This window comes from Orcinus orca, chromosome 5 (genome assembly GCF_937001465.1).
Source record: "Orcinus orca chromosome 5, mOrcOrc1.1, whole genome shotgun sequence".
In the NCBI taxonomy this organism is placed as follows: domain Eukaryota; kingdom Metazoa; phylum Chordata; class Mammalia; order Artiodactyla; family Delphinidae; genus Orcinus; species Orcinus orca.
Window position 1 is genome coordinate 126,029,186 of NC_064563.1, and position 24,573 is coordinate 126,053,758.

At 38.2% G+C, this 24,573-nt stretch overlaps 1 protein-coding gene across 2 annotated transcripts in view; it reads left to right on the plus strand.

The window, feature by feature from the left end:
* The first annotated feature begins 11,548 nt into the window (after nucleotides 1-11,548).
* Nucleotides 11,549-24,573, plus strand: part of NCAM2 (neural cell adhesion molecule 2) — a 489,746-nt gene continuing 476,721 nt past the window's right edge. The window contains exon 1 of one of the 2 annotated variants that reach the window (XM_033418066.2): nucleotides 11,549-12,403. In XM_033418066.2, the coding sequence (XP_033273957.1) occupies nucleotides 12,349-12,403 (55 nt within the window). In that variant the 5' untranslated portion in view covers nucleotides 11,549-12,348. The remainder of the gene's footprint in view (nucleotides 12,404-24,573) is intronic. The other variant, XM_004264467.3, reaches the window with a different exon arrangement.

A 24,573-nucleotide genomic window follows, 5' to 3' on the forward strand; every position in this document is an offset into this window, starting at 1 on the left:
ACAGTGAAGTAAGTCCAAAAGAGAAAAACAAACACCATATGCTAACACATATATATGGAATCCAAAAAAAAAAAGGTTCTGAAGAACTTAGGGGCAGGACAGGAATAAAGACACAGACATACAGAATGGACTTGAGGACACAGGGAGGGGGAAGGGTAAGCTGGGACGAAGTTAGAGAGTGGCATGTACATATATACACTACTAAATGTAAAATAGATAGCTAGTTAGAAGCAGTCGCATAGCACAGGGAGGTCAATTCGGTCCTTTGTGACCACCTAGAGGTATGGGATAGGGAGTGTGGGAGGGAGATGCAAGACAGAGGGGATATGGGGATATATGTATACCTATAGTTGATTCACTTTTCTATACAGTAGAAACTAACACACCTTTGTAAAGCAACTATACTCCAATAAAGATGTATAAAAAGAAATAGAGTTAGGGCTTCCCTGGTGGTGCTGTGGTTGAGAGTCCGCCTGCCAATGCACGGGACACGGGTTCGTGCCCCGGTCTGGGAAGATCCCACATGCCATGGAGCAGCTGGGCCCGTGAGCCATGGTCACTGAGCCTGCGCGTCCTGAGCCTATGCTCTGCAACGGGAGAGGCCACAACAGTGAGAGGCACACGTACCGCAAAAAAAAAAAAAAAAAAAGCAAACAAAAGAAATAAAGAGTTGATTAGAGCCAATTTCTTTTTATTTATTGAGTATTTTGTTGATCAGACACATTTAGAAAAATGTATAAAACCTCTTTTGTTTTTGAATTTTAGCCAATAAATTTTCAGCCCGTGATGATTTGCCTCGGTTTTGCACTTTTAATTCAGTTTTTGGCATTGGTAGTTATAGTTATTTTGGTAATTAGAGATGAAAGCTGAATTAAGAAGATAGGAATCTATTCATATATAATAATGGCATTAGAGTCACCAATAAATAAAACTGCTCCTCTGAAATCACTAGAATAGAATTTAACTTTTAAAGAATATCTTAACAGGCAATACTCTCACACTTCATTTAGAAAATAAATTACAGAATTATATTATGTAATGATTAGGAAATGGATCTTGCAGTTTTCCATTTTTAAGCTTTCTATAGCACAAAAATTATTACTCTGGATTCAAGTGATAATTTTGCTCTTTAAGCTCAGTGAATTTGGGCAGGTCATTTAATCTTTCTCAGCATCAATTTTTTTTTTTATTTGTAATTTTAGAGAGTCAGACTCATATGTTATGTCTAAAATCTCTCATCCCTTTGATTAGTGACTATGGAATATACATGATGATTGTATGGAGAACAAAATGTTTAGTTTACTACTGTATATTTGTTTGTAAGTAAAAGGAGACCCATGAATAAAAGCCTTATAAATAATTATGATTATTAGGACTTTTGATTTCAAAGAAGAAAAACGTCTTCCTGCAAATCTACCAAATAATGTATTCAAATAAACAGAGTTAAGAGAGAAACAGTGAATTAGACAACACTTTGGTCTTTCTAATATTAAGTGAACCTAATTTACTATACTTAAGGGTTACTGTGATACTTTCTTGAGACATCACCTGTAATTTGAAGATGATATACTTAAAGGTTAAATTTTCTGAAGATTGATTTTATTTCTTGTATGAACAATGAATTTTGAGGTTATGTTTTATACCCAGTCCTTAATATTTCCATCTGCTACTTTCAAGATGCATTGGGTATAATTATTCTTTTAATAACGGCAGCAGTAAGAGTGTATTCAAGTAGCAGTCTTCATGGAACTTGCCATTGTCCTGGTTCCTCCTTACAGCATTTTCCATCCTCCCTCTGCAACCTGTATTAGTACTGGTTTCTCAATACCACTAGATTCTTAAATATGGATGATCTATTTCAGGGATAAGGTAAAAAACAGATCCTCATAATTTGGATTAACATACATACACTACTATATATAAAATAGATAAGCAACAAGGACCTACTGTATAGCACAGGGAACTCTTCAATATTTCATAATAGCCTATAGGGGAAAAGAACCTGAAAAATAATATATATATATATATATAAATTAATCACTTTGCTGTATACCTGAAACTAACACAACATTGTTAACCAATTATACTTCCATTTTAAAAAATTCTCAAGGGTTTTAAGACAATGCTGTTTGAGCTCTGATGAATTAAATAGCACTACAATTCATTTTAGAATTACCCCAGCCCTTCAGTATAAGTGATACATTTAGGAGCATTACTAGGTTCACAATTCTGGGTCTGGTCTCAATAGTCTTTTATTAGTGTTATTGTGGAAACAGTTATGAGAACAAGGAAGAGAAAACGGTACAGGATCCAGGCAGGGGGCAGTTATGGTAGTAGGCATGAGGTCATTGTGAAATATCAGAAGACATGTTCTGAAGTAGTAAGAAAGGGATGGGGTCAATATCAAAGCTGGTAAAGACAGTACAAAACTGGACTGCAAATCCAACATGCTGAAAGGAGATGGGTAAGCAGGATATAAAGCCAAAAATGGAGCAGAGAAACCAAGGAAGACAGCAATAACAAGTAAGGCACTGAGGTTTTAGATGAGGCTGGAGAAATTCCATAGACGGATCAGAGGGCCCCATACATGCCCTCATCCTGGCTTACCTGGGTACATTTTTAACAGGACAAGATGCCTAGATGACTGGCTGTAAGTCAGTTTAAGTGACATTATCTTTTGTTTTATTTAATATGCAGCAGAGTATTAAGTACATTGAAACAAGGCTCATATCACTTAACTGTAAAATACTATTTAAGTAACAATTCTTGTAAAATTTCTCCAAAAGATGATTTAAATGAACATTTAATTCTGGCTTGATCTTGGATGTGGATTTCAATAAAAAGGCAATAAATAATATAAGCAATGCTTATCCTCATTCTCCTTCCCTTAAGTAATCAGCTCTGCTCCATTGTTTTTACTTTTACACATTCATTCAACAGATATTTATTGAATCCTTATCATCCTCCAGGAGCTGTTGTAGGCACTGGACATATATCAGTGAAGAAAATAAACTATGTCTTCATGCTTTTTATCCACAGATACGTCTCTTATTAGTCCTTCTGGAAACCAACCCAGGTTTTAATGCTTCCTTGATTCTTTTTTTTATCTATGAACTTTTTGCTCAACAATTTACTGGTTGCGGTAAAATCCACTGATGGAATTAATTTAGCACTCTAGACACGTAGCAGTTTGCTGAATGGGTCTTAATGTTTTATAAGCAGCCATTTCAGGAGACTGTTAGCAACTTTTGCATTTTTGAGCTTGAGTCAGACATGTTTTTTTTCTTGGAGGGATTCCACTGAAGTCCATTTCAATATGGAGCTATAAAGCATGTATTCACCCACTTTTCTAAGTTATCTCTGACCTAATGAAGTCATCTATGCGTGGCTGTTTCCACATTAAATGCTAAAGACACCAATTCGAAGCATAATTGAATGTATGATTAGCAAGACTAGGCCTTTCTAGAAAGATAATATTTATCTTTTTTTTTTTATTTTAATGAAGATAGACTGTACTGGCTTTAAAACAACAGCTGGTTCTTAAGGCTTGGCTTCCCTATCTCTGCCCCCAAAACATGCCATTCCCAAACATTTATTTACAAGGAGATAAGTGATAGTTTGTCAGGTCAATAGGACTGGGGAGCCTGGTCTTCTCGTAGGTGGGTCTACTTTGGGCCTACTTATAGGCTTATACTTATTTTTATTTTTATTTATTTATTTTTTTGCGGTACGTGGGCCTCTCACTGTTGTGGCCTCTCCCGTTGCGGCGGAGCACAGGCTCCGGACACGCAGGCTCAGCGGCCATGGCTCACGGGCCCATCCGCTCTGCGGCATGTGGGATCTTCCCGGACCGGGGCATGAACTCGTGTCCCCTGCATCGGCAGGCGGACTCTCAACCACTGCGCCACCAGGGAAGCCCTATAGGCTTATACTTAAATAAATATATTTTACGAAAAGGATATGGAGCCCCATTGAGCTTGCATTTTTCATTTCACATGTTATCATTTAAATTGAGAAAAAAAAACCTGGAAAATTACTTTTCCATTATAATTATTCCCTTTTCAGGACTACAAGAGATCACACTATACACTTTGTAGTGGCAAATTTTGTTCTGGAATAGGAGTACAATTAAAAATACTTATGAGAAAAATGGGGCAGACTTTGGTTTTGAGAAGCAAACAAACTGCTCCTTTTCTAGGGATCCAGGGAGTTGTTCCCAGAGTCAGATGGAGAAAAATAATTTAGAGCAGAATTCCTCGACTTGACATTCTGGATAATTATTTATTGTGGAGAGCAGGCTGTGCAAAGTAGGAAGCTTAGTAGCATCCCTGTCCTCTCCCCACTGGATGCCAGTAGCACCATCCTCGCGGTCATGACAACCAAAAAGTGTCTCCAGACAGGGTCAAATGTTTCCTGGGGGGGACAAATTAGTTCTCAGTAGTGAAGGACTGGGTTAGAGAAATTCTTCTTGGGAAGGTATTTGATACCTAAGAAATTCATGGCACTAAGAAAGAGAATCCATTAAGAGGCATCTACGTTGGGGAGAGGGAGAAGTGGCCAACAGTCTACAAGAGAACTGGTACACATTTTTTTAGAGACTTAATCTTTTTACAACAGTTTTAGACTGACAACAAAATTGAGAGGAAGGTAAAGAGATTTGCTATACACCCCTGTCCCCAGACATGCAGAGCCTGGCCCATTATAAATATCACTCACCAGAATGGTACATGTTTTAGGAAGGGTGATCCTGCACTGACACATCATAATCACCCAAAGTCCTGAGTATTCACTCCTGATATTGTACATTCAATAGGTTTGGACAAATATATACCGACATATCTCCATCATTATAATATAATATAACATTTTTCACTGCCCTAAAACTTCTCTGTACTTCACCTATTCATCTCGCCCCAACTCCCCCTGGCAACTACTGATCTTTTTATCATCTCAGTAGTTTTACTTTTTTCCAGAATGTCATATCATTGGAATCAAACAGTATATAGCCTAATAGAATTGGCTTTTTTTTTTTCTCACTTAGTTGCACACAAAGTTCCGCCATGTCTTTTCATGGTTTTATAGCTCATTTCCTTTTAGCGCTGAATAAAATTCCATTGTGTGAATGCACCACAGTTTATCCATTCACCTACTGAAAAACATCTTGTTTCCTTCCAGTTTTGGCAATTATAAAGCTTCTATAAACATATGTTTGTGGATTTTTGTGTGGACATAAAATTTCAACTCCTTTGGATAAACATCAAAGAGCTTATGCTGTAAGCTCTTATACTGTAAAGTATAGTAAGAGTATATTTAGTTTTGTGAGAAACCACCCAACTGTCTTCTACAGTGGCTATATCTATTATCTATTATTCAAGGTTGGATTTCTCTTTTGTGTTTTGTGTGTCTCTGTTACTCTCAAGCTTTCAATATGCTTCATTAAACATCTGTGCTTGAGCACTGAGAAATTAAGATAGGCGGCTTTGATTTAGGCTTCAAGTGAAATGATACAACAACAAGGTATACCCTTGGGTAGCCATTTATAAGATGGCGAAAGTTAACCTCCAAGGAGTAGAGCAGAGATGAGGTTGGAATGACAAACACATACTAGTTCTTATGATGTGGTGTGAAACATGCCAGGATTCCTCAGGCATCCTCAGATATCCCTAGTAGCAAATGCACTGGGATACTTAGACTACTGTTGACTTGTGTGGATATTGTGTGGAAATAAAAAGAAAAATTTGATGCTAGTAAACCAGAGAAATTGAGAACATTTGGTCACTTACAACTATAATTTTTCAACTTCTTAATAAGTATAATGACAATTTCTGGATCCCAGAGCAGAAGAATAGGGTTAAAAGGACATAAGATACTAAGAAGCAGACATCTTTCAGTACACCTTAAATTTCACAAATATGAATACACACATTTTCTAGAGTCTGATACTTCAATTGAAGATGAATTAAAGGAAGAAATCACAGAACAGAAACTCTCAGGAAATTAACACACGAAATATAAAATAGAAATAAAATAAACAGTCAATGCTAATGTGAGTGAAGTGTTTTTATGTCTTCCTGATTAGAGGATAAATTATACACTTTGGAAAACGATTTAAGCATTTATGAACAATTTATGAATTCAGTACCTACACATGGTTGTATTTTTAAACCAGGTATTTAACTTCTAGTAGCCTAAGGGTGCACAAAGCTCTATGGACAAAGACCTTTACATTGCAGTGTTATTCACAATAATAATAATCACAGGGCTTCCCAGGTGGCGCAGTGGTTGAGAGTCCGCCTGCCGATGCAGGGGACACGGGTTCGTGCCCCGGTCCGGGAAGATCCCACATGCCGCGGAGCGTCTGGGCCCGTGAGCCATGGCCGCTGAGCCTGCGCGTCCGGAGCCTGTGCTCCGCAACGGGAGAGGCCACAACAGTGAGAGGCCTGCCTACCGCAAAAAAAAAAAAAAAAAAAAAAAAAAAATCACAGAGAAACACTTAATGTCTTAGTGTAGGAAAATTGTTAAGTGTATTAAGGTGCAATCCATGTAGTCAAATAAAGTTATTAAATTTATATTTGCAAAACTTAATGATGATGTAAAATATTAATTTCCAAAATAAGACAAGGTAAAATATGCTAAGTAGCACTATCTCAAGTCACACTAAGAAAAAAATATATGTGAAATACTGGGGAAAATAATGCCAAAATGTTCAAGGGGTAGTCTCTGTCTGGTTGATAGACATTTCTAAATTATTTTATTACTAGACTGTAGGAATTTGAGAATTGTATATATTAATTTATCATAAAATATGTACAAATATTTAGTTTCATTTCTCTGTTCTGATACTTTTGACATATCCCAGCTATTTATTTATTTTTAGGTCAATGTTTTCCATAGATGTTAAGTTCCTTGGTTTTAGGAAGGTCATCAAATCCAGTAACAGTTCTTAAATACATATTTATTTAAATATGAGGACTAATGATTTTAAAAGGTGGCAGAGAAAATGTGTTATTTACCTTTAAGTGAGTGAGGATCATCTCATGTAATTTTAAAACGTAAGTTTTTTTTAGCCTAAGTAATGTACATTACAGTAAATAAATGTGTGTATTCAAATAATGTGCAGTGGTTGATTATTAGGCAAATATTAATGGTTTGTGGATATATGAGGGAACCCCATTGCTACCAACAGCTTGCCTATTACTAATAGAATTGCTTATCTAATTTGAAAATTAATAGTAACATAACTCCATAGAGAAAAGAACTAAATGATCCTATGCAATAAGAGATTTTCAAATTTAATTACCTATTGTATTGCCCTGCAAAAATGCATTCTGCTAACGTTTTCTCCCAAATCTATACTTGTATGGGATCACTTGCTAGATATGAAGGATTTGTTGTTATCTAGTATGTAATAACTGCCCTCCGTATGATAGGATTTGTTCTGGACATCACCTTGGTCAATACTATCCATGGACAGAAATATGATTTCTGAGTGATGTGATCAATATTTGGGCAACCTGCACTTCACATCACAATCCTTGTCATATCAAATAAGTTCATTGCTAGCCACTGTTTAACTCCTTTTTCTGATCTCATACTGTCCAGAATATATTCTTGAAGTTGTGTTAATCACTGTTTAGTCAATGTGTTACATGTTCATTACATTGTCTGCTCTGGCCATCATGATATTTGCCAGAGATGTCTCGGTGAAGAAAAATATAATATCCCTTACAGTTAAGAAAATATTATTCAGGCAAGTGGCCAATTATAGGCAGTTATTGCATAATTTCAGAGAGAAGTGAGCAGTTATTTGCCCAGAGGGAACATGAAGTAGCCATGAAGGAAAATGACCCCATGTATCTTGAAAGAAATTAAAAAGTAAGAATCTGTGACAATTAGGTTGCCTCAGCACCATAAATCTCTCTGTTCTGTTTCTTAATTTCAAAGAAAATGGCTAAGCAAGTAAAGCATTTACGAAGGAAGGTTTTAAAATCTAAATTCCGCCACTAAAGCAGCTACTGTCAGATGCTCACAAACAGCCTGGTAAAACATCTAAAGTGTTGTACCAAGAAAGTTGAAATTATTTTCAAAGACATGATCATTAGAACAAATGGCATTAATGGATAAGGAAAGGCAGTAGCAGGATCACCTATTTATAGAGGTTTCAGGCTCTCTGCCTATATATACAGTAGATATTTTTCTTCCTTTGTGGTAATAAAAAAGTCAAAACAGGCAATTTTCTAGACAAGTAAATGAATAGGTATAATGATTTGTGACATTTTAAAAATATAAATGAACACACAGACTGTCCCATTCCTAATAGTATGATCTTAATACACATGAATTCTGTCAACAGAGAGACTAAAAACAAATAACATCAGAAACACAAAAAATAAAAATAATGATTAAATCCTGTCCACAACACACCATTGATCCTTAGGATCTATGTGTGGACTGTATACCTGCATGCTTTTTACAAGAGCTAATTGCAGATGAAGGAGGCAAAACCTCTCTGAGAAGATAATTTCCACACATAATGCTCCTTATCATTTTCTCTCTCTCTGCTACTCCTTCGTGTTCATTTTATTCTTTTCAAACAAATTTATCTGCTTTCATTTAATCATGCATCCAGTCCTGTTGGTATTTCCTACTACTCAGCTTTTTGTAGATTCCTGAGTTCTATTCAACTTTCTCTTATTTTTATAAATGAAAAAAACTAAAGCTCCAACTAGGCCTCTTGAAACACTTCCCCAGGTAGATGGAAACTATGATAATTTGTCTTAAATGTAAATTATGAATCACAGACATGAGGGAGGATGTATTTCTATACCTTTTACATCCTACCCAGTGCACATAGCTTAGTCATGTTCAGAGATTTGGCACCTTTGTTGATAGTACTCAACATCTGCACAATGGGAGGGAAGCATGACTTTGGAGTGCGGAGGGGAACCATGGGCAAAGGCGATTTGTCTACGTGTTATCCTCAAATCATCAATCTGCTATGAAGTGGAATTGACCAAGGCAAATGTCAGGCGGAGATCACTTCATCATTGCACTGTGAAATGAATGGGCTTCTTTTGGAGCCCTGAAGAGGCACGTCTCCCTGCTAAGAAGGAGTTTAGGCAAGTTGGGGAAGGCTTTCTCTGAATATGTGTCACCCTGCTATTGAAACCTCACAGCAACATAAACTCAGGCTAACTATGGAGTAACCCCTGGAGAGCCTCTGTTGATAAACTTCCTGTGGGTTACAATCCACAATCAGTCCCTAACCCTGGGGGATGCGGACAGCCATTCTGGCTCTTCTTGATCATGTACACATGGAGTTATGTTGTGAGAGGTGGTAAATAATAGTTTTGTGGGGGGGGTTTTGGCAAAATATGGTCCTAGACACCTTTTCCAACTCCATCCAACCTCTGTATTTTACACTCTGTACTTTTTTCAAATTAGAATTCTCTCTATTCTCCACACAAGCTGTGTGCTTTCACGCCCCCAGGCTTTGCTTAAGTTCCTCTCTGTTTTGCCCATGTCTCTACCTATCTAATTTCTCCACTTTCTTTAAAGCTTCCTGAAGCCGTTCTTAATCCCCTATTCAGAAATGATCCCTTCTTTTTGTGGCACAGTAGCTGTTGGTTTTCACTTTTCTTCTGACATTTTTACAGCCTGATTTATATCATCAAATGTGTTTATGCCTGATCTTTTTTTTTTTTTTTTTTTGTGCGGTACACGGGCCTCTCACTGTTGTGGCCTCTCCCGCTGCGGAGCACAGGCTCCGGACGCGCAGGCTCAGCGGCCATGGAGCACGGTCCCAGCCGCTCCGCAGCATGTGGGATCCTCCCGGACCGGGGCACGAACCTGCGTCCCCTGCATCGGCAGGGGGACTCTCAACCACTGCGCCACCAGGGGAAGCTCTATGCCTGATCTCTTCAATAATACTATTAGCAATTTGAGGGCAGCATCTGTAGCTCTATTACCTTTGTATCCTCCTGAGTGCCAATGCTGTGTTCCTTCATTGTTTCCATACACAAAAGATATTTCTCTCTCTCCTTCTCTGTTGCACACACACACACACACACACACACACAGAGTTTGTACACAGTCTTATGCTATTGCTACCCTTATTCCTCCCTCCATTCCACCCTAAGAGGACTTAATGTCAAAATTACCTTAGAGGGTACCAGTCAAATTCTCCTCTGGCATAGTTCAACCCATTGCCTGAGATAAAAATAATTTGACAAAGAGGAAAATCCAATTGCAAAGAGTACCAGACTCTGTGTGTGTGTGTGTGTGTGTGTGTGTGTGTAGCACTTTTTTTCATTCCCTAGGGAAATCAAGAACTGGTGAAATAAAGGAGTCATCTGTCTTTCACACCTATAAATGTGCTGTTTCCACCCTTTTCTGCAAAGAATTGACTGTGAGCTTCCTCAAGTACAGTTGGCGCTTCCCAGAATGAGGAAAAAGTCTGAGGAGGGAGCCTGGGCAAAATAACTTCCTAAATATATTGTCCTAAATATACCACTAACAAAGAAGAGGTTCTCAAGCTGTGAGATGTTGAGAGGGCCATGGGTTAGAGTCAGCCTCGGTCTGTTGTGGAGAGGAGTCTTTGACCCTCCTCCACCCTTCGCAGTAACCCCAATCCTAGGATGCCAAGTAAGTGAATCTTCCGTGTGAAGATGGTGTTATAGTGTTCTGCCTGGGGAAAACCGATGGCAAACAAGATCTCTCCTATCTATGTTAGCTTGTTTCCACTCTTACCCCTTGCCTTTCCAGAAGCAATGTCACCTCCATTTCAGCATCGTGAGGGTAGAGGTTGGGGGCTGGATTCTGAGCTCTACAATATTCCTAACCCCTTCTACTTCTGTGTCCTCGCTGATAAAGAAACAGCCAAGGGCCTCGCTGGGTCAGGGGCGAGGCAATTGAGCAACGTAATGTACAGACGAAAGGATCCATTCCAGCCGGTTGCTCTGGCCCAGGCCGACCGACAAGGGCCCTGGGGCCAAGTATTCTGCCTCTCGCACACTCTTGCCCCAGGTCTGACATCAAACTGACACACCTTTTCCTACCTTTCCAGGGGAAAACCGGATATATCCCAACGTTCAGAAGAGGAGAGTTAGCTGTGGACGCTTGCCACGGCTCCATCCCTTCAATTTACAGGCGGGCACACGCAGGTGTGCGTATGGGTAGGAGGTGAGCAGGACTCCCGCTCATCTCATCTTTGTATGTTTCCAAAACCTCCCGCCACTCAACCCTCGCGGGGACAATGCCAGCGCTGTGAGCTGGGCGCCCAGGGCAGAGCCCGCCGAGTGTGTCTGGGAGAGACATTGGACGTCTGCTAGGACGCAGTAAACGCTGACAGCCGAGTTGAACGCAGTCCCCCTAATATCTCATCCCCTCCCCAATCTCTCTCCCTTAAGGTATCTGCTGTCAGCAGCAGTGGGTCGACGTGGATAAGAAACACCGTGCACATCTTTCCGCCTACTCTCTAGAGCACGAGGAGGCAGGCGGTGTAGACACCAGAGGGCGTCTGCTTTCCCTCTGCCAGGGCAGAGTGGAAAGCGTGAGAAGCGGGCCGCTTGCTGAAGGTTTGAGCGAGAGGGAGGGCCTGGAAGAGGGAGAACCCCCCCGCCCCACGCCCTTGGAGGAATGAGAGCTGCGGAATAGACCGTCTGCCCCCAGATGGCCCGCTCCAGCTAAGCCCGGGCGCGCTTGGAGCGCGGGGCCGGGCGACCGCCTGCACCATCAACACCAATTCCAGCAGTTCGCTTTCGCGAACTGGCCCTCAGCTGTGCAGGAGCTCCAGGCCGCCCTCCCTCCTCGGCCCAGGGCCGTCCGTCAACGTGCGGATCGCCGTCAGGCTGAGCGTGCGGCCGCCACTCGTGGACGTGCTCGTGCCAGTTGGATCGCGGCGACCTCTGTAGCTGGAGGCACAGGGAACCGAACTCGCGCCTCCGAGCTCGACTGCGGACGAACCCTGGAGCGGCGCGCCTCTCGGCAAGCGGTCGCCGTGAGGCGCGGAGGGATACGCCTCGGCAGCGCTTCCCCTCCCCTCCCCTCCTCTCCCCGCGCCCCCGCCCCCGCCTCCCTCCCAGCCCGGCTCTGCTGCCGCCGCGGCGGCCGCTGCTGGTGCTGCTGCTGCCGCCGCCGCCGCCGCCGCCGCCGCTGCTGCCTGGATATAGTGCGGCAAGGAGCGGAGCTCGCAATCACTTTGCAAGGAGGAGCGCGCGGGCTGCGGACGGCTGGGGCGCCCCGGGAGCGGCGACGGCTCTAGCAGAGACGGCCGTGACAGCGGAAGGTTCTCTCTCCGGGACTGGACTGAATAACTTTGGAACTGTCCACCAGTGTCACGTCCTGAACATGAGCCTCCTCCTCTCCTTCTACCTGCTCGGGTTGCTTGTCAGTAGCGGGCAAGGTAGGAGTGTGGTGCTTTATTGCATTTACTTTCCCTCCCCCTTCTACCCAACCAAGAGAGGCAGAAGGAGGCACAAGAAGAATTAAATGACGGAACTAAAGTTATAGTTGTTGTTGTTATTTTCCCTCTTTTTTTTTTAGCAGCGGCTAAAAATTGTATCTGTTCTGTGGAGACCCTTAAATAAGAGAAAATACAGAATGGGAGATAGGCATTAGTGAGCAGGAGATTGAGGCAAACTGCATCTTTTTCTGGGATCTTGGCTTTCTCCGTTCGTCATTATCAAAAATTGGATGGGTGTGTTGGTGTGTGTTCACAGTTAAATATCTGAGGTTGCGAAAAGAAAGGGAGCGATGATGTTTTTAAGAAGCAGCAAAAACTATCAGCATTAAACTCGTCGTGGAATACCTCTGTTGTGTGCAGGAAATTCAATTCTTAGAGACTTTTTTTTTTCTTCTCTTTCCCAAGACCCCAGTTCCTGACGGAAGTGAACGATGTTGGTTTATTTCTGTTGAGAACTAAGAGAGGGGCCATGGATATTGTGTGTAAGAAAGCAAATGGGTAAAACTAGGGATGTGTTGCAGTCATTCATTTTCAGCGTCTCCCCCACCCCTTCGTTAATACAGGAAGGTTGAAAATTTTTGTACCATCAGGTTGTAATTACACCTGTAAGGGATGTTTTAGCTTGTGAGGAACTGGTGGGGTTTTTATCTATTAAGAAAAAAAAAAAAAAAAAGAATAGCTTACTAGAATAACCTGAGAGAGAATTTGGGGAAGCTACCTCTGTTTATGTTTATAGAGATAGATGTAAATTTATCTTGCTTTGTTTAATTTACATTCACATAAAATATATTTATAATAAATGGAGACATTTACAACTGTCCAGACAAGTTTGGACATTTAATTGGAGACACAAAATGCTAAAACATACATTGGTGGAAGTCTTCAACGTAAAAGAATATAGAAGTAATTTCGTGATGTGTAATAATCGCAGAGTATGTTATATTATTAGTGTAGCATGAAATTGTTTTTTTGAGAAAAAATAAATTACAGCACAAGTTAAAATATCTCCATTGTATTCAATTCTCAGCCTTTTAGCCTCTTCTGTGTTTCTCATTTAGTCCAGGAGGGGGTGGTAGAACTCCATTGTAAGCCCAGAAATGGTGGTTCGGTCCTTCCACACTCACTAGGTCCTTCTATCATTCTTCAGAAGGGCTTGACATTTTGGATATGAAGGCTTCCTTTCTCTGCCCTTCTCCTCCCTAAAGCTGTAGTGTTAGTGGCTGATGAAACACGATTGGATGCAGATTTTATGTTCAGAAATCAGAAAGCAAACTGTACGTGGCTGTAGTTTGCAAAGTGTCTTGCTAAGATGCTCCTCCTTTTCCCTTAATAAAATAGAGTATGCAAAATTTCAGTCATAGCAAAATTGCAGATATGTCTATCTGAAGTTAATATTAGCCCAATCAGTTAGGTGAATCATTATTACCACAAAGATCAACATACACTTTTATGTCCTACAGATATACTGCTTTAATTTTTGGACAGCTGCTGTTGGTTTAACTGTTCATTTATAATATAGACAGGTATTTCTGAATACTGAGAAGCAGTTTCTGAAAATTGCAGTTGAAATCCCACTTCAATTAACCAAGAGTAGATAGTGTGGAGCAAGATGGGGCATAATAGGAAGCAAGTTTATGCAGCCAGGATTACACTGTGACTGGTTTGGAGAAGAAAAATGTCTCAGTTGTGGAGTCTGTGAATTTGCCATCGTGGACATTAAGTGTGTTGGAATTTGGGGGATGAAAAAGAAATCCAGGAACGTTTAAATAGTACACACAGACACATATAATTTGGGTCTTTATATGTAACACATCTGAAATTGCAATTCACCTAATTTATAATTCAGAACGCAGGGTGATTATAAAGTGAGGCTCTAAGACCGAAGCATGCCTGAAGGGGAGCCCATATTCACTTTAATGAAACAGGGAAGGAGGGGAGCATCGTTCTGGAGATCTATCTAGCACAATTTAAAAATGCATGGCACTCACAGAGGCATAGATGCATGCATAGCAGAGAGCCCTAGCTTTTGTGAAACAGAACATGTGGTACTTCTGTGCCGTGTGTCCCAATGAAGTCAGAGATGCTTGGAAACAGCAATCCTGATCCTGGAGTCCAATCCCTCTATGCTAGTGTTTTGTTCTCCAATTAAGGATGCAGCAGCAAGTATCAGAAATACCACTGGGAGCAGTTTGAAAAAATGCATCTAGTGTAACTCATAATTTTGTTTATTCTTTTATAAATGGGGCCATGGAAAAGCCGCCAGTCAGTGATCCCTGAGCTTGCCTTAGAAATACTAAAATCCCAGCTTGCTGATTTATGTTTCCAACAATATCCTTGCAGGGGATTTTATGAAGCATGATTGAAGCTATTGCTTTGGAAAGTGGTGTGCAGTTAGACTGGGGCAAGGCAACGATGATGTATTCCCTTTTAAGTAGTCAAAACGTTTTGAACTGCAGCAGTCGAATAGAAGAAAATGACAGAAGTGAAAAACTGACTAACTTAAGTGGATGCCAATACCATAATTAGCTAACAAGGCCTAACAGTTCTAAATTTCAACACAACGTTATTGTTCTACTGCAGTGAGAGGCTTTTTTTATTGTAGCAGAAATGCTCCTTTAAAAGCCTCTCATTCTCACTGCAAGATTCATATCTAATGAAGTGAGGTTGGGATTTAATTGTCAAGTCTGCATTGCATTGTCAATGGAATGGAGATTCCATAACTCTATAACTTTTGCAATTATTTTTCTTTTGTGTTTAAAACTTGGTCACAGCTTCTGTCATCATACATCTCAAGTGATAACTTAAGTCTGCGATTCACAGGGCATGTGCTGTTTGGATCTATGTAAATTCAGATTCCCAAACTGTAGTATGTATGGATTGCTTTCCTAAACCTTTTTTAATTTTTAAAATAATTTTCTTCTTCTTTTAAAAATTACCCAAGTGTGATTAATACACATCTATTACTGAATGTTCACATACATAAATTAGAAGCATTGTTGTATGAAATTATAAAGCAAGAACAGAGCTATTCATCTCTCTTTCAATCCAGTACAAGATACATACATAGAACACTCACCTAAGTCAAAATCATGGGGAGAAGGGGGTGAATTACCCAGTTACTTAAGCTTACAGGCATCTGCTTAAAATTACTCTTTCTGGTGAAGTGCTAGTAAGTCATTGTTTGTTAGAAAAGTGTCCCTTCTAAAAATAAAGCACAGGTATATGTGTGTCTACCAGTTTCAGGTCTTGAGGAAGGTCTCCACAAACCTATCTTTTGTTTGGGCTGTTAAACACACACAACCTCTTTTATCTACCCTGATCTAATCCTTCAATGTCAGCCTCTCTTTGTAAGGTTTCTATTGAATCAACTCCATATTCATCTGCACTTAGAGAAGATAGGCTATGTCAATTAATATCGTGTGATCAATAAATAACCCAGAGGATTTCCTTCCCTGCTTTATGTCAAAGGAGTTAAGCGGAGTGTTTTGTCACTTTAGTGTCCAAACTTTGGTGTCCACTTTAGTGTCTAATGTTGAATTGGAGCTCATAGAACAAGAAGAGAGGTTGGTGGGTCCTGAGTGTTCATGGAGTCTTTTCAGTGACACAGGGGGCTAATGGTCCCCCAGAGGTAATGCCTTCTTAGAGAAGCAATTAATGGAACAAAAGAACCTCATACAGTCCAAAAGAAAGTCACACTTCATATAATCTAGTAAATAAAATTGCTTGTTTTCAAACATAGGACTAGTTTGTAATGAGACTGAGAAATGAGCTACAGAGATTGAGGCTAGTAACCAAGCTGAACAGTATAATTTGTTTTTGCTTGTTTCCTTGGGAAGGAGCAGTGAGAATGGAAACAGGGTTGTCAATCTGAAGACCCTGGAACTATTCCTGCTGCTTCCTCTGGCTTTTGACATTTGTGAAATGATTTTAATTCTTCTGTTTTTGAGGTCATGTCTCACAGCAGTGAATTTTTGAGAGCATGAAGAAAGTACTTCATAAGTGGTAGAGCTAGTCTGAATTGCTTTTGCTTTTTTGGTCCAAAATAAAGATAATCTTCTAGGAGCTGGTGTATGCAAAATTAATTTAATAATTGTATATTCTTATAAAGTGAACAGCATTGTTTTTCAAGTTTTATTGACCTAGATTCTAAATTCCTTGTGCCCTTTATTCTATCCCAGTTATACTGAAGATAGGCCTATTTAACAGATTATAAATTAGTTTTAATTTTCCAAATTATATGATATGAGAACACTTTAAGATGCAAGCAGTGCTTTTATGCTTTCATTAAATGTAATATTCCTGAGCTTCATAGAGCCAAGCTATCTTTAATTGTTCAGCAAGTAAAAGTGCTTCTGTATGGCACTCTTTTGAATATTTTAATAACTTTTAACTGTTTACAATTATAATAATAGTGCTCATCTCAAATAGCTATCAACACACTTCCTAATTTCACTTGTGCCACTAACAGTTCATCAAACATTACAAGATATTTTAGAAAGATGTAATGAAAAAAACTTGCCTGAATTTAAATAGTTAAGAGGCAGATGGGGAATTTTGAGAGTATTTATAAGCATAACAATCAACAGATGAGTCTTCGAAGAATTTCAGGTCAATTAATGAAAATTGTCTTGGCTGCAATTTGCTTTTTAAAACAAGCAGAGAAGGAGAAAGAACACTGGATTTGGAATCAGAAGACCTAGAACACTAAGGGCCTCTTGATTTTTTGAAGAAGGAACTTAGTCTCTCAGAGCCATTATTTGTTTACTTGAAAATCTGATATAAAAATATCTGGCTGGTTGACCTTGCTGTACTGTAATGTGGAGCAGTTGTGATAACACATATGTGTAGGCATCTTGTAAAATGTCAATCCTACTATACCAGACTTTATTTATATTTTTGGTATAATATGCATACATATAAATCTGCCTATGGCTTAAAAACATCTCATTTTTTAATTTAAAAAGTTATCATAAGCTGCTCTGTGATTAGAGAAAAATATTGAAGGGGCTGAGATAATCTAATTCATTGATGAGAGTGGCTTATTCATCAAACTATTCATTACATGCCTGTGGTGTCTCAGACATCTTATTAGGCAGCATTCCTAGGAATGATTATATAGGTTATGTGATGAACACCTCTAGGGGGTGCTACTCGTAGTCATAGTGTTAGAATACATATTTATTTTCACAGTTTTCCAGCAGAGGGCAGTAAATTGTCTTGAGGAATGAGTTTCTTTTTTGTATCATGAATCCATTCTATGGGCCAACACTAGGCTGGAATTAGTCACAGAGTCTTAGAATGGCACACAGGATAAGTGACTTACTGAAGGTCAAATAGAAAAGTAAAAGGGTTAATAACTGGAGTTCTGGTATCTAAATTCTCAATTCAGTTCTCTGAACACCAAACTTGCATAGATTAAAAAAATTAATCTAATGTTTCTTCAGCTCAGAGTAATGATGATAATTAAATTCTGTGCCATTTTGTCAGTTATTCAAATATCAAATACTTGTTGAGGCTATACAATGAGTATAACCTCAGCATCTTATGGCAGTAAAAGAACACTTGTTCAAAGTGCTTTCAACTACCTTGTAACTAAAGATCATCAAGAATCCAAGAAAGTATTATATTTTATGGATGAAAAAATTGAGAGGAATTATCTTATTTTCCTGTATCAATTATCATTAGTAGTTATTTGAAATTAGGATTAGATTTTCTCACTTCTAGTTCAATGCCTATTTTTTAATGTATTGAATGCATTTGTTTGAAAATTTGTGTTTGTGTGGAGGAGTGGTGGTGCATAGGATTCAAGGTTTATAGATGAGAAGACAAAAATATGAATTTAAAAAGCCAAATCAGCATATGAGAGATGAATAAACTGTTCAACTAAATGTTGTGAAATGACCAAGTACATAATTAAGTAAAAATTAAATGATCTAAATGAGTCCTTAGGAATTCAGCACCTAGGAAGAGCTAAAACTTGTCCAGTGTTTATTAACTGCCAGGCTCAATTGCATGCACCTCATGTGTACTAACTAGCTTCATATATACAACAATCCTCTAATTATTATCATATTATATTCCCCTTTTATGCTTGAGGGCTGTGAGACGTAGAAGTTTAAGGAACTAAACTAAGGAACTAAACTAAGATTGCACGGCTAGGACACAAAGATTTGAACTCAGGACATGTGCAAAGATTTGCCTCTTTACCAGGACATCACCTTGTCACTCACCGAAGCAGAAGAGGCATCAACATGGTGAGAGTACTTGGAGAAAATAATACAAGGAGAAAAAAATGTGGGACAATAAATTTTAGGGAAAGAGGCAAATGTTCAGAGGACAGAAATAATCCAGTTTAATTAAATTAAGGGTTTGGAAGGGTGAGTTGTTGGCCTCAGTATGAGAATGTTGATGGAACCAGGAGGCAGTCAGGCCTTGAGGCCAAACTGAGGTTGACTCTTCCCTGTGGATATTTGGGACCATTGTTTGGGCAGGAAAATAACATGAGTAAAGTTTTCTTTTGTCTTTAAGTCTACTGGCCATGTGTGGGATGGACCAGAGGAAAATGAAAAAGGAATGAACGGACAAGACACATGTTTCTGTGGATGAATGAATGGATCTTAGTAACACATTAGATTTGGGAAATTGGGAGGAAGGTGGCACCTGAAGTTTTAAGCCTATTTGCCAGAAAGAATGGTTATATCTTAACAAAAATAGGAAAGTAAGTAAAGAAAACTGCTGATATTAGGCAAGAGATTTGTTTTGCTTCTTTGTAATTTTTAAAAATTATATGTTAAGTTGAGGAATCCATGGAATATCTAGATAGAAATGGCAGTATTAAATTGGGAAATATAAACTGCTGATAAAGATAATTTTTATTATCATCTCTTTAGAATTTTTCTCCCTTTTCATTTAACTTCTGTCTTTATCTCTTCCATCACTGTTTATACTCTAGTCTTATTTAGCATGTCTGGAATTTTGGATAAAATCTCAGAAGCATGTGGGTCAAATTTGTCTTTCTTATGTATTCTTTATTTTCTTTGCTTTATCCATAGTTTTTATTATTATTATTCTGGGGAAACAACACAAAATAAAACATGATAAAATAAGAAAAAAAAAACAAAAAAGCAAGTCAAAAAACTAAACTAAAACAAAAGAGAAATTTGGTATTGAATATATAGAGTTGAATATTTTTCTACTAGTACCCAAGGGAACAAATAGAATGTCTACTCTATGCCAGGGAGATGTGCTGGTCATTTTCACTCATTATCCCATTTAATCCTGATAAAACCACATTTGATAGATGATGTTTTGAGATTGAAAGTGTCTGATTTGCCTAGCGCTACTATGTATGTTCTGTCTGCTGACGCCCAAATTTATAGCCAAGAGCATCAAATGCATTTAAGGTAAAAGGTAGTCTTTTCTGCTTCAGTGTGTGTTTCTTTGATGCATGTTAACTTATACACAATTGGTAAATAGGAGGATAATGTACGGATTGTGTTGATCCATATATTATTTCTTCAAGTCATTAATTTTTAAGTGACCAAGAGCACACTTTCTCACATTTGAAGAGAAAAACCTTAGCAATCTCTGACGATGTTAAGAAAAATGTGAAAAATCAACTCAAGTGCCTTTCTGTAGTGCAAGTATTAGTCTGTTTAGTGACTTTAAGAACCATGTTGATTTCTACTACATTATATAACTGGCAACATTGAGAGTGCATTTGGAGGAAATAAGAAATCATTTCCCCCTGTGTTAAAATGATGTGTTTGTTTACTTGTTTTTTGTCTTATTTTTAACAGGCTATACCCTGGATCATAGTTTTCATTTTAAAGTGAATGCTCTTCTGGCTTGCTACTTGAAAGAAGATCCAAAAGCTAGGTGCAAATACTAGTAGAGATTTAACTGTGCTGGTATTTTAATAAAGATTGTTATGGTGGTTGTTAGCACTTGGTTTTAAATTTCTGTAGGTTTCGAATGTTCTGACCTCCGATCCTGTCTTTTTCCATAAGCCCTGATATTTTTTACTGCACAATTTTGCAGACACCAGCATTTTTCAAGGATGCAAATATGGTTATACAGCAGAAACGGATGTCACTGCTTGTAAAAGAAACCAATGTAATATGGCTAAGACCTATATTACAGTAGAATAGAATATGTCCCAATTTAAGAAAATAAGCACATTGTACTTTATTCTAATTACTAATGAGGGGGCTTCTGGACAGGTTTTCTATTATTGTAACTTGTCCATTCCTAACCAGTTTTCTGGTTTATAATATGAGGCTTTCTGATTATATTTAAATTTATATATATTTATATTTATTGTCCAAGTTAATTTCTCTCTGATTATTATTTTCTACCAATCACAAATGTTCAACATTGCCTGAACAGAGAAGTTGCACTTTTATATTATAGCAATAACTTTGGTCACTCATGAGAGAAAAGCTATACACAGATTATGGAAAGGTTAAAATATGTAACATAAGGTATGTGCCACACACTTTATCAAAGTACTGATCTATGATATTTACATGTTTCTGGTTTTTTTAACTTTATTTACTTAGGTAAACCACTTACACCTTTTTCTAATTTTGACCTCGCCACACTGCATGTGGAACTTAGTTCGCTGACCAGGGATCCAACCCGCGCCCCCTGCAGGGGAAGCACGGAATCTTAACCACTGGACCACCAGGGAAGTCCCAGATAAACCACTTACAGCTTTCTAAAACCAACTGAAGCTAAACACATTTTAAATCTTGTTCACTTCTTTATCATAATCTTTATCATAGAATAACTGGCTTCACCCTACCTATTCTACAGATTGTATAATAATGCTTCATACCAGATTAAACTTTTTAATTATCAAAGAGAGTTACATTACAAAATTTAACATTTGAAAATGTATATAGGATACACTGAGACACAGCAGTTGACAAAATCTTTTGTAGTCAACTTTAACTTACCTATTTGAAGTCCCACAATTATGCTGAAAGGTAGATACTATTCCTGATTTAGAAAAGAGGTGAATGAACCTCAAAGAGGTAAATTCACTTGCCCAGGAAGAAAGACTTAAAACATGGTAAGACCAGGACTTGATATAAATATTTTACTCTAGATACAACACATTTTTCTGTTATAAATTCTCTGTTTTTGTCTGAGTATGTTTTACTGATATCTATGAAGCAATTCCCCAAAATAATTTTAGTACAGTACATATTTTATGACACTGTGCTCTTTAAAGTTACTTTGGGGCTGTGTTTATGGGACACATGCTGTTAATTTTAGTTAGAGGTCTACCTTTCAGTTGAATTATTTGGGAGTTCCTGACTTAGAAGTGTTAAGACTCTTCCCTTTTATTCATTTGCACAGTCCTGTCCTTTCAGCCTCATTGCTTGTTACTGTGCACACTGCTCTTACACCATTCCTGGAACTCCCAATTTGGTCCCTGTGTGTACTCAGCCCATGTGTTTTACACATTTCCTATCTGTCTTTGTGTGGATGATTACCATTGACTCAGCTCAAGCATCTCATCACTGAAGACATCTTTCTTTCAGCAAATATACATTAATTTCCTACTACATACTAGTCAATATGCAAGGCACTCTAGATCCAAAGAAGGTGGTGATATATCTGATTTCTGCATGCCAAACTTTGCTGAACTCTACTGTGACCTTGCATGTGAACTTCATAAGAGCAAGAATGCCTTTCCATGTTGGCTTCCCATTAAACGCAATGTACTGGATTAGAGAGTTTACTGTAAATTCACGTGTATTCCTGGAACGTAGTAGATGCTTAGCAAATATGTGCTGAATTAATATTTAAGTGTTACCCAACAGAATTAAACTAAAATGGCTGACTTAAAAAAAACATATATATAATCTATATCTATATATATATAGTTAGATAGAAAGATAGATTTACTCTTGACTTTGGATAATGGTTTGGTTTGTTGGGAAGTATTAATGTTGTTCCAGTATTTACTTCAAACATTTGTTTATATCACTGCCATGCACTTGATAGGCTTTCAGTAAATACATGAATATCAATAATCAGGTCATAGTGATTATTTAATTCAGGAGGAATGGCAAAGATGAGCTGCCCTATCCCTGATCTTATCTCCTATACTGAAAATTAATTAGACTGGGAATAAAGCAGACTTTTAAATCTTGCTATAAGATTTGTTCTTCTGAAGCCTTATCTGAGGGATAGGACATGGTTATCTAGTTGGAGTTTTAAAGTCTTCAGTATATAGAAATAAATGAGGGAGATACAATATGTTGATAATGATATAATTAAACAGAATAGATATTGTCAATAGTAAATGTCTGATATGTCAGTAGGGCAAGTATTTAAAGTCCTGAAAATCAAGATAATCCCCTTGGGTTCATTAAAAGTTGATTATTCAATCAATGATTATTGGAAGCCGATTCTAAACTGTATGTGTAGGAAGACAAGTAAGAGAAGAGTTATTTTTACCTTATTGTTTCATAAGCACTTGAATTTTTTTTCTCTTTTTTAAATCAACTCCAGTTTAACCTCAAACAGTTTTCTCTTGTCTCGTAGCCATGTTTTATGATTTTATGATGTTCTCTAGGTCTGACCTCAGTGATAAATAAAAACATTTAAATTGATGGGACAGAATACATTTTCAAATACTCCAGAATATCTTTATCACCTACTTATTTGTCTGCCTACCATTTACCCACTAATGTTACCATTATTGTGTATGCCTCTAACTTGAAACAGTTTGCAGTTAAAGATATTACTATTGCTTATAATTCACTTATTTTTACTTTTCTTCCTCCCTCAAATTTCACATGATTTATAATCACTTTAATCGGTTAACTCCATGAGTCATTTTATTTCAAAGCCCCCCCGTAAGCCCCATGCTATTGCATTTTACCTTTGTGGAGATTGCATGTGGTCTGCAATTTAGAAAGAAAACTCAACATTTGTTATTAAATGATATTATGCCCTCCTCAATGCTTTTGTGAAAACGTGCTTAGCCACATCCAAAATGGATATGAAATATTCAACTTTAGTATTCTCATGATATTAAAATAATGCTTCTTAGTACAGAATTCTGAACAATTATGAAATACCCTAATTTGCTAATGTATTTTCTCTTTCAAGTCCTTGGTCTATTTCTATTGTAATGAAACAGTTTGTTAAAAATACCCTCCTTCCTCCACTGCCCATTAACACACAGTTTGTTTGATGAATGGTGACTTCTTTAAGCAGAATGTATTTCCTTCTTGCTAGGAAAATCAAAAGGTTAAACTTACAGGCTGCGGTGGAAAAGAGGAATTATCTAGCAGTTAACTTTCACTTGTCTCTTCCTGTTTGGCTGCCTCTCACTCCCATACCTCATTTAAAAGTCTCAGTATCTTAGGTTATTTACATGAATGTGGATGTGTGATGGGATAAGTGAAGTTGTCCTAAGAAGTGCCTTTTACTGATTGTGGTTCCAGAATATATTCTAACCACTGAGCAGAAATTAATGCAGGGAGCTTTGACTAAGAAGGGAAGTAAATACTAATAGTACAGATCAGTCACTGTTTTGTTTCAAGGAGGATAATTCATCAGCTAAAAGGGAATGGAGAAGTGGGTGGTGAGGTGAGAATTTGAAGAGCTGGGATAAAGTCTGACATAGTTATATGCATACAATGGGAGAAGGAGATACCCAACAAAAGGATTACAGGCCAGCTTATTTCCTCAACAGTGTCTATTTGTAAGTATTTGATGAATTAATTGGATGAAGGAAGTGTCAAAGATAACCAAATCCAGACTCTAGTTAATGTGGTAAGGACAGATTTTACTCAGTAATATACTATATTGGGAAGAGTGTATTACTATACTCAAAAGGATAAAGAGCCCAGTGTGAACTAAACTCAACTTTGATTTGTATAGTGGTAACTGGGAGTTTTAAAGGGAGAATGAGGAATAAGAGAGAGAGTAGGGAGGGGAGTGAGTGGGGGGGCTCCATAGAGGCAGGGAAGTGAAAAATTGCAAACACCCAGAAAGAGGGAGGGTGGTCCGTATTTGTTAACTGGTTCTTATCAAATTTAGGCTCCCACCTTCCTACAGGGGCTAAGAGACAGGAGTCCTGTCTT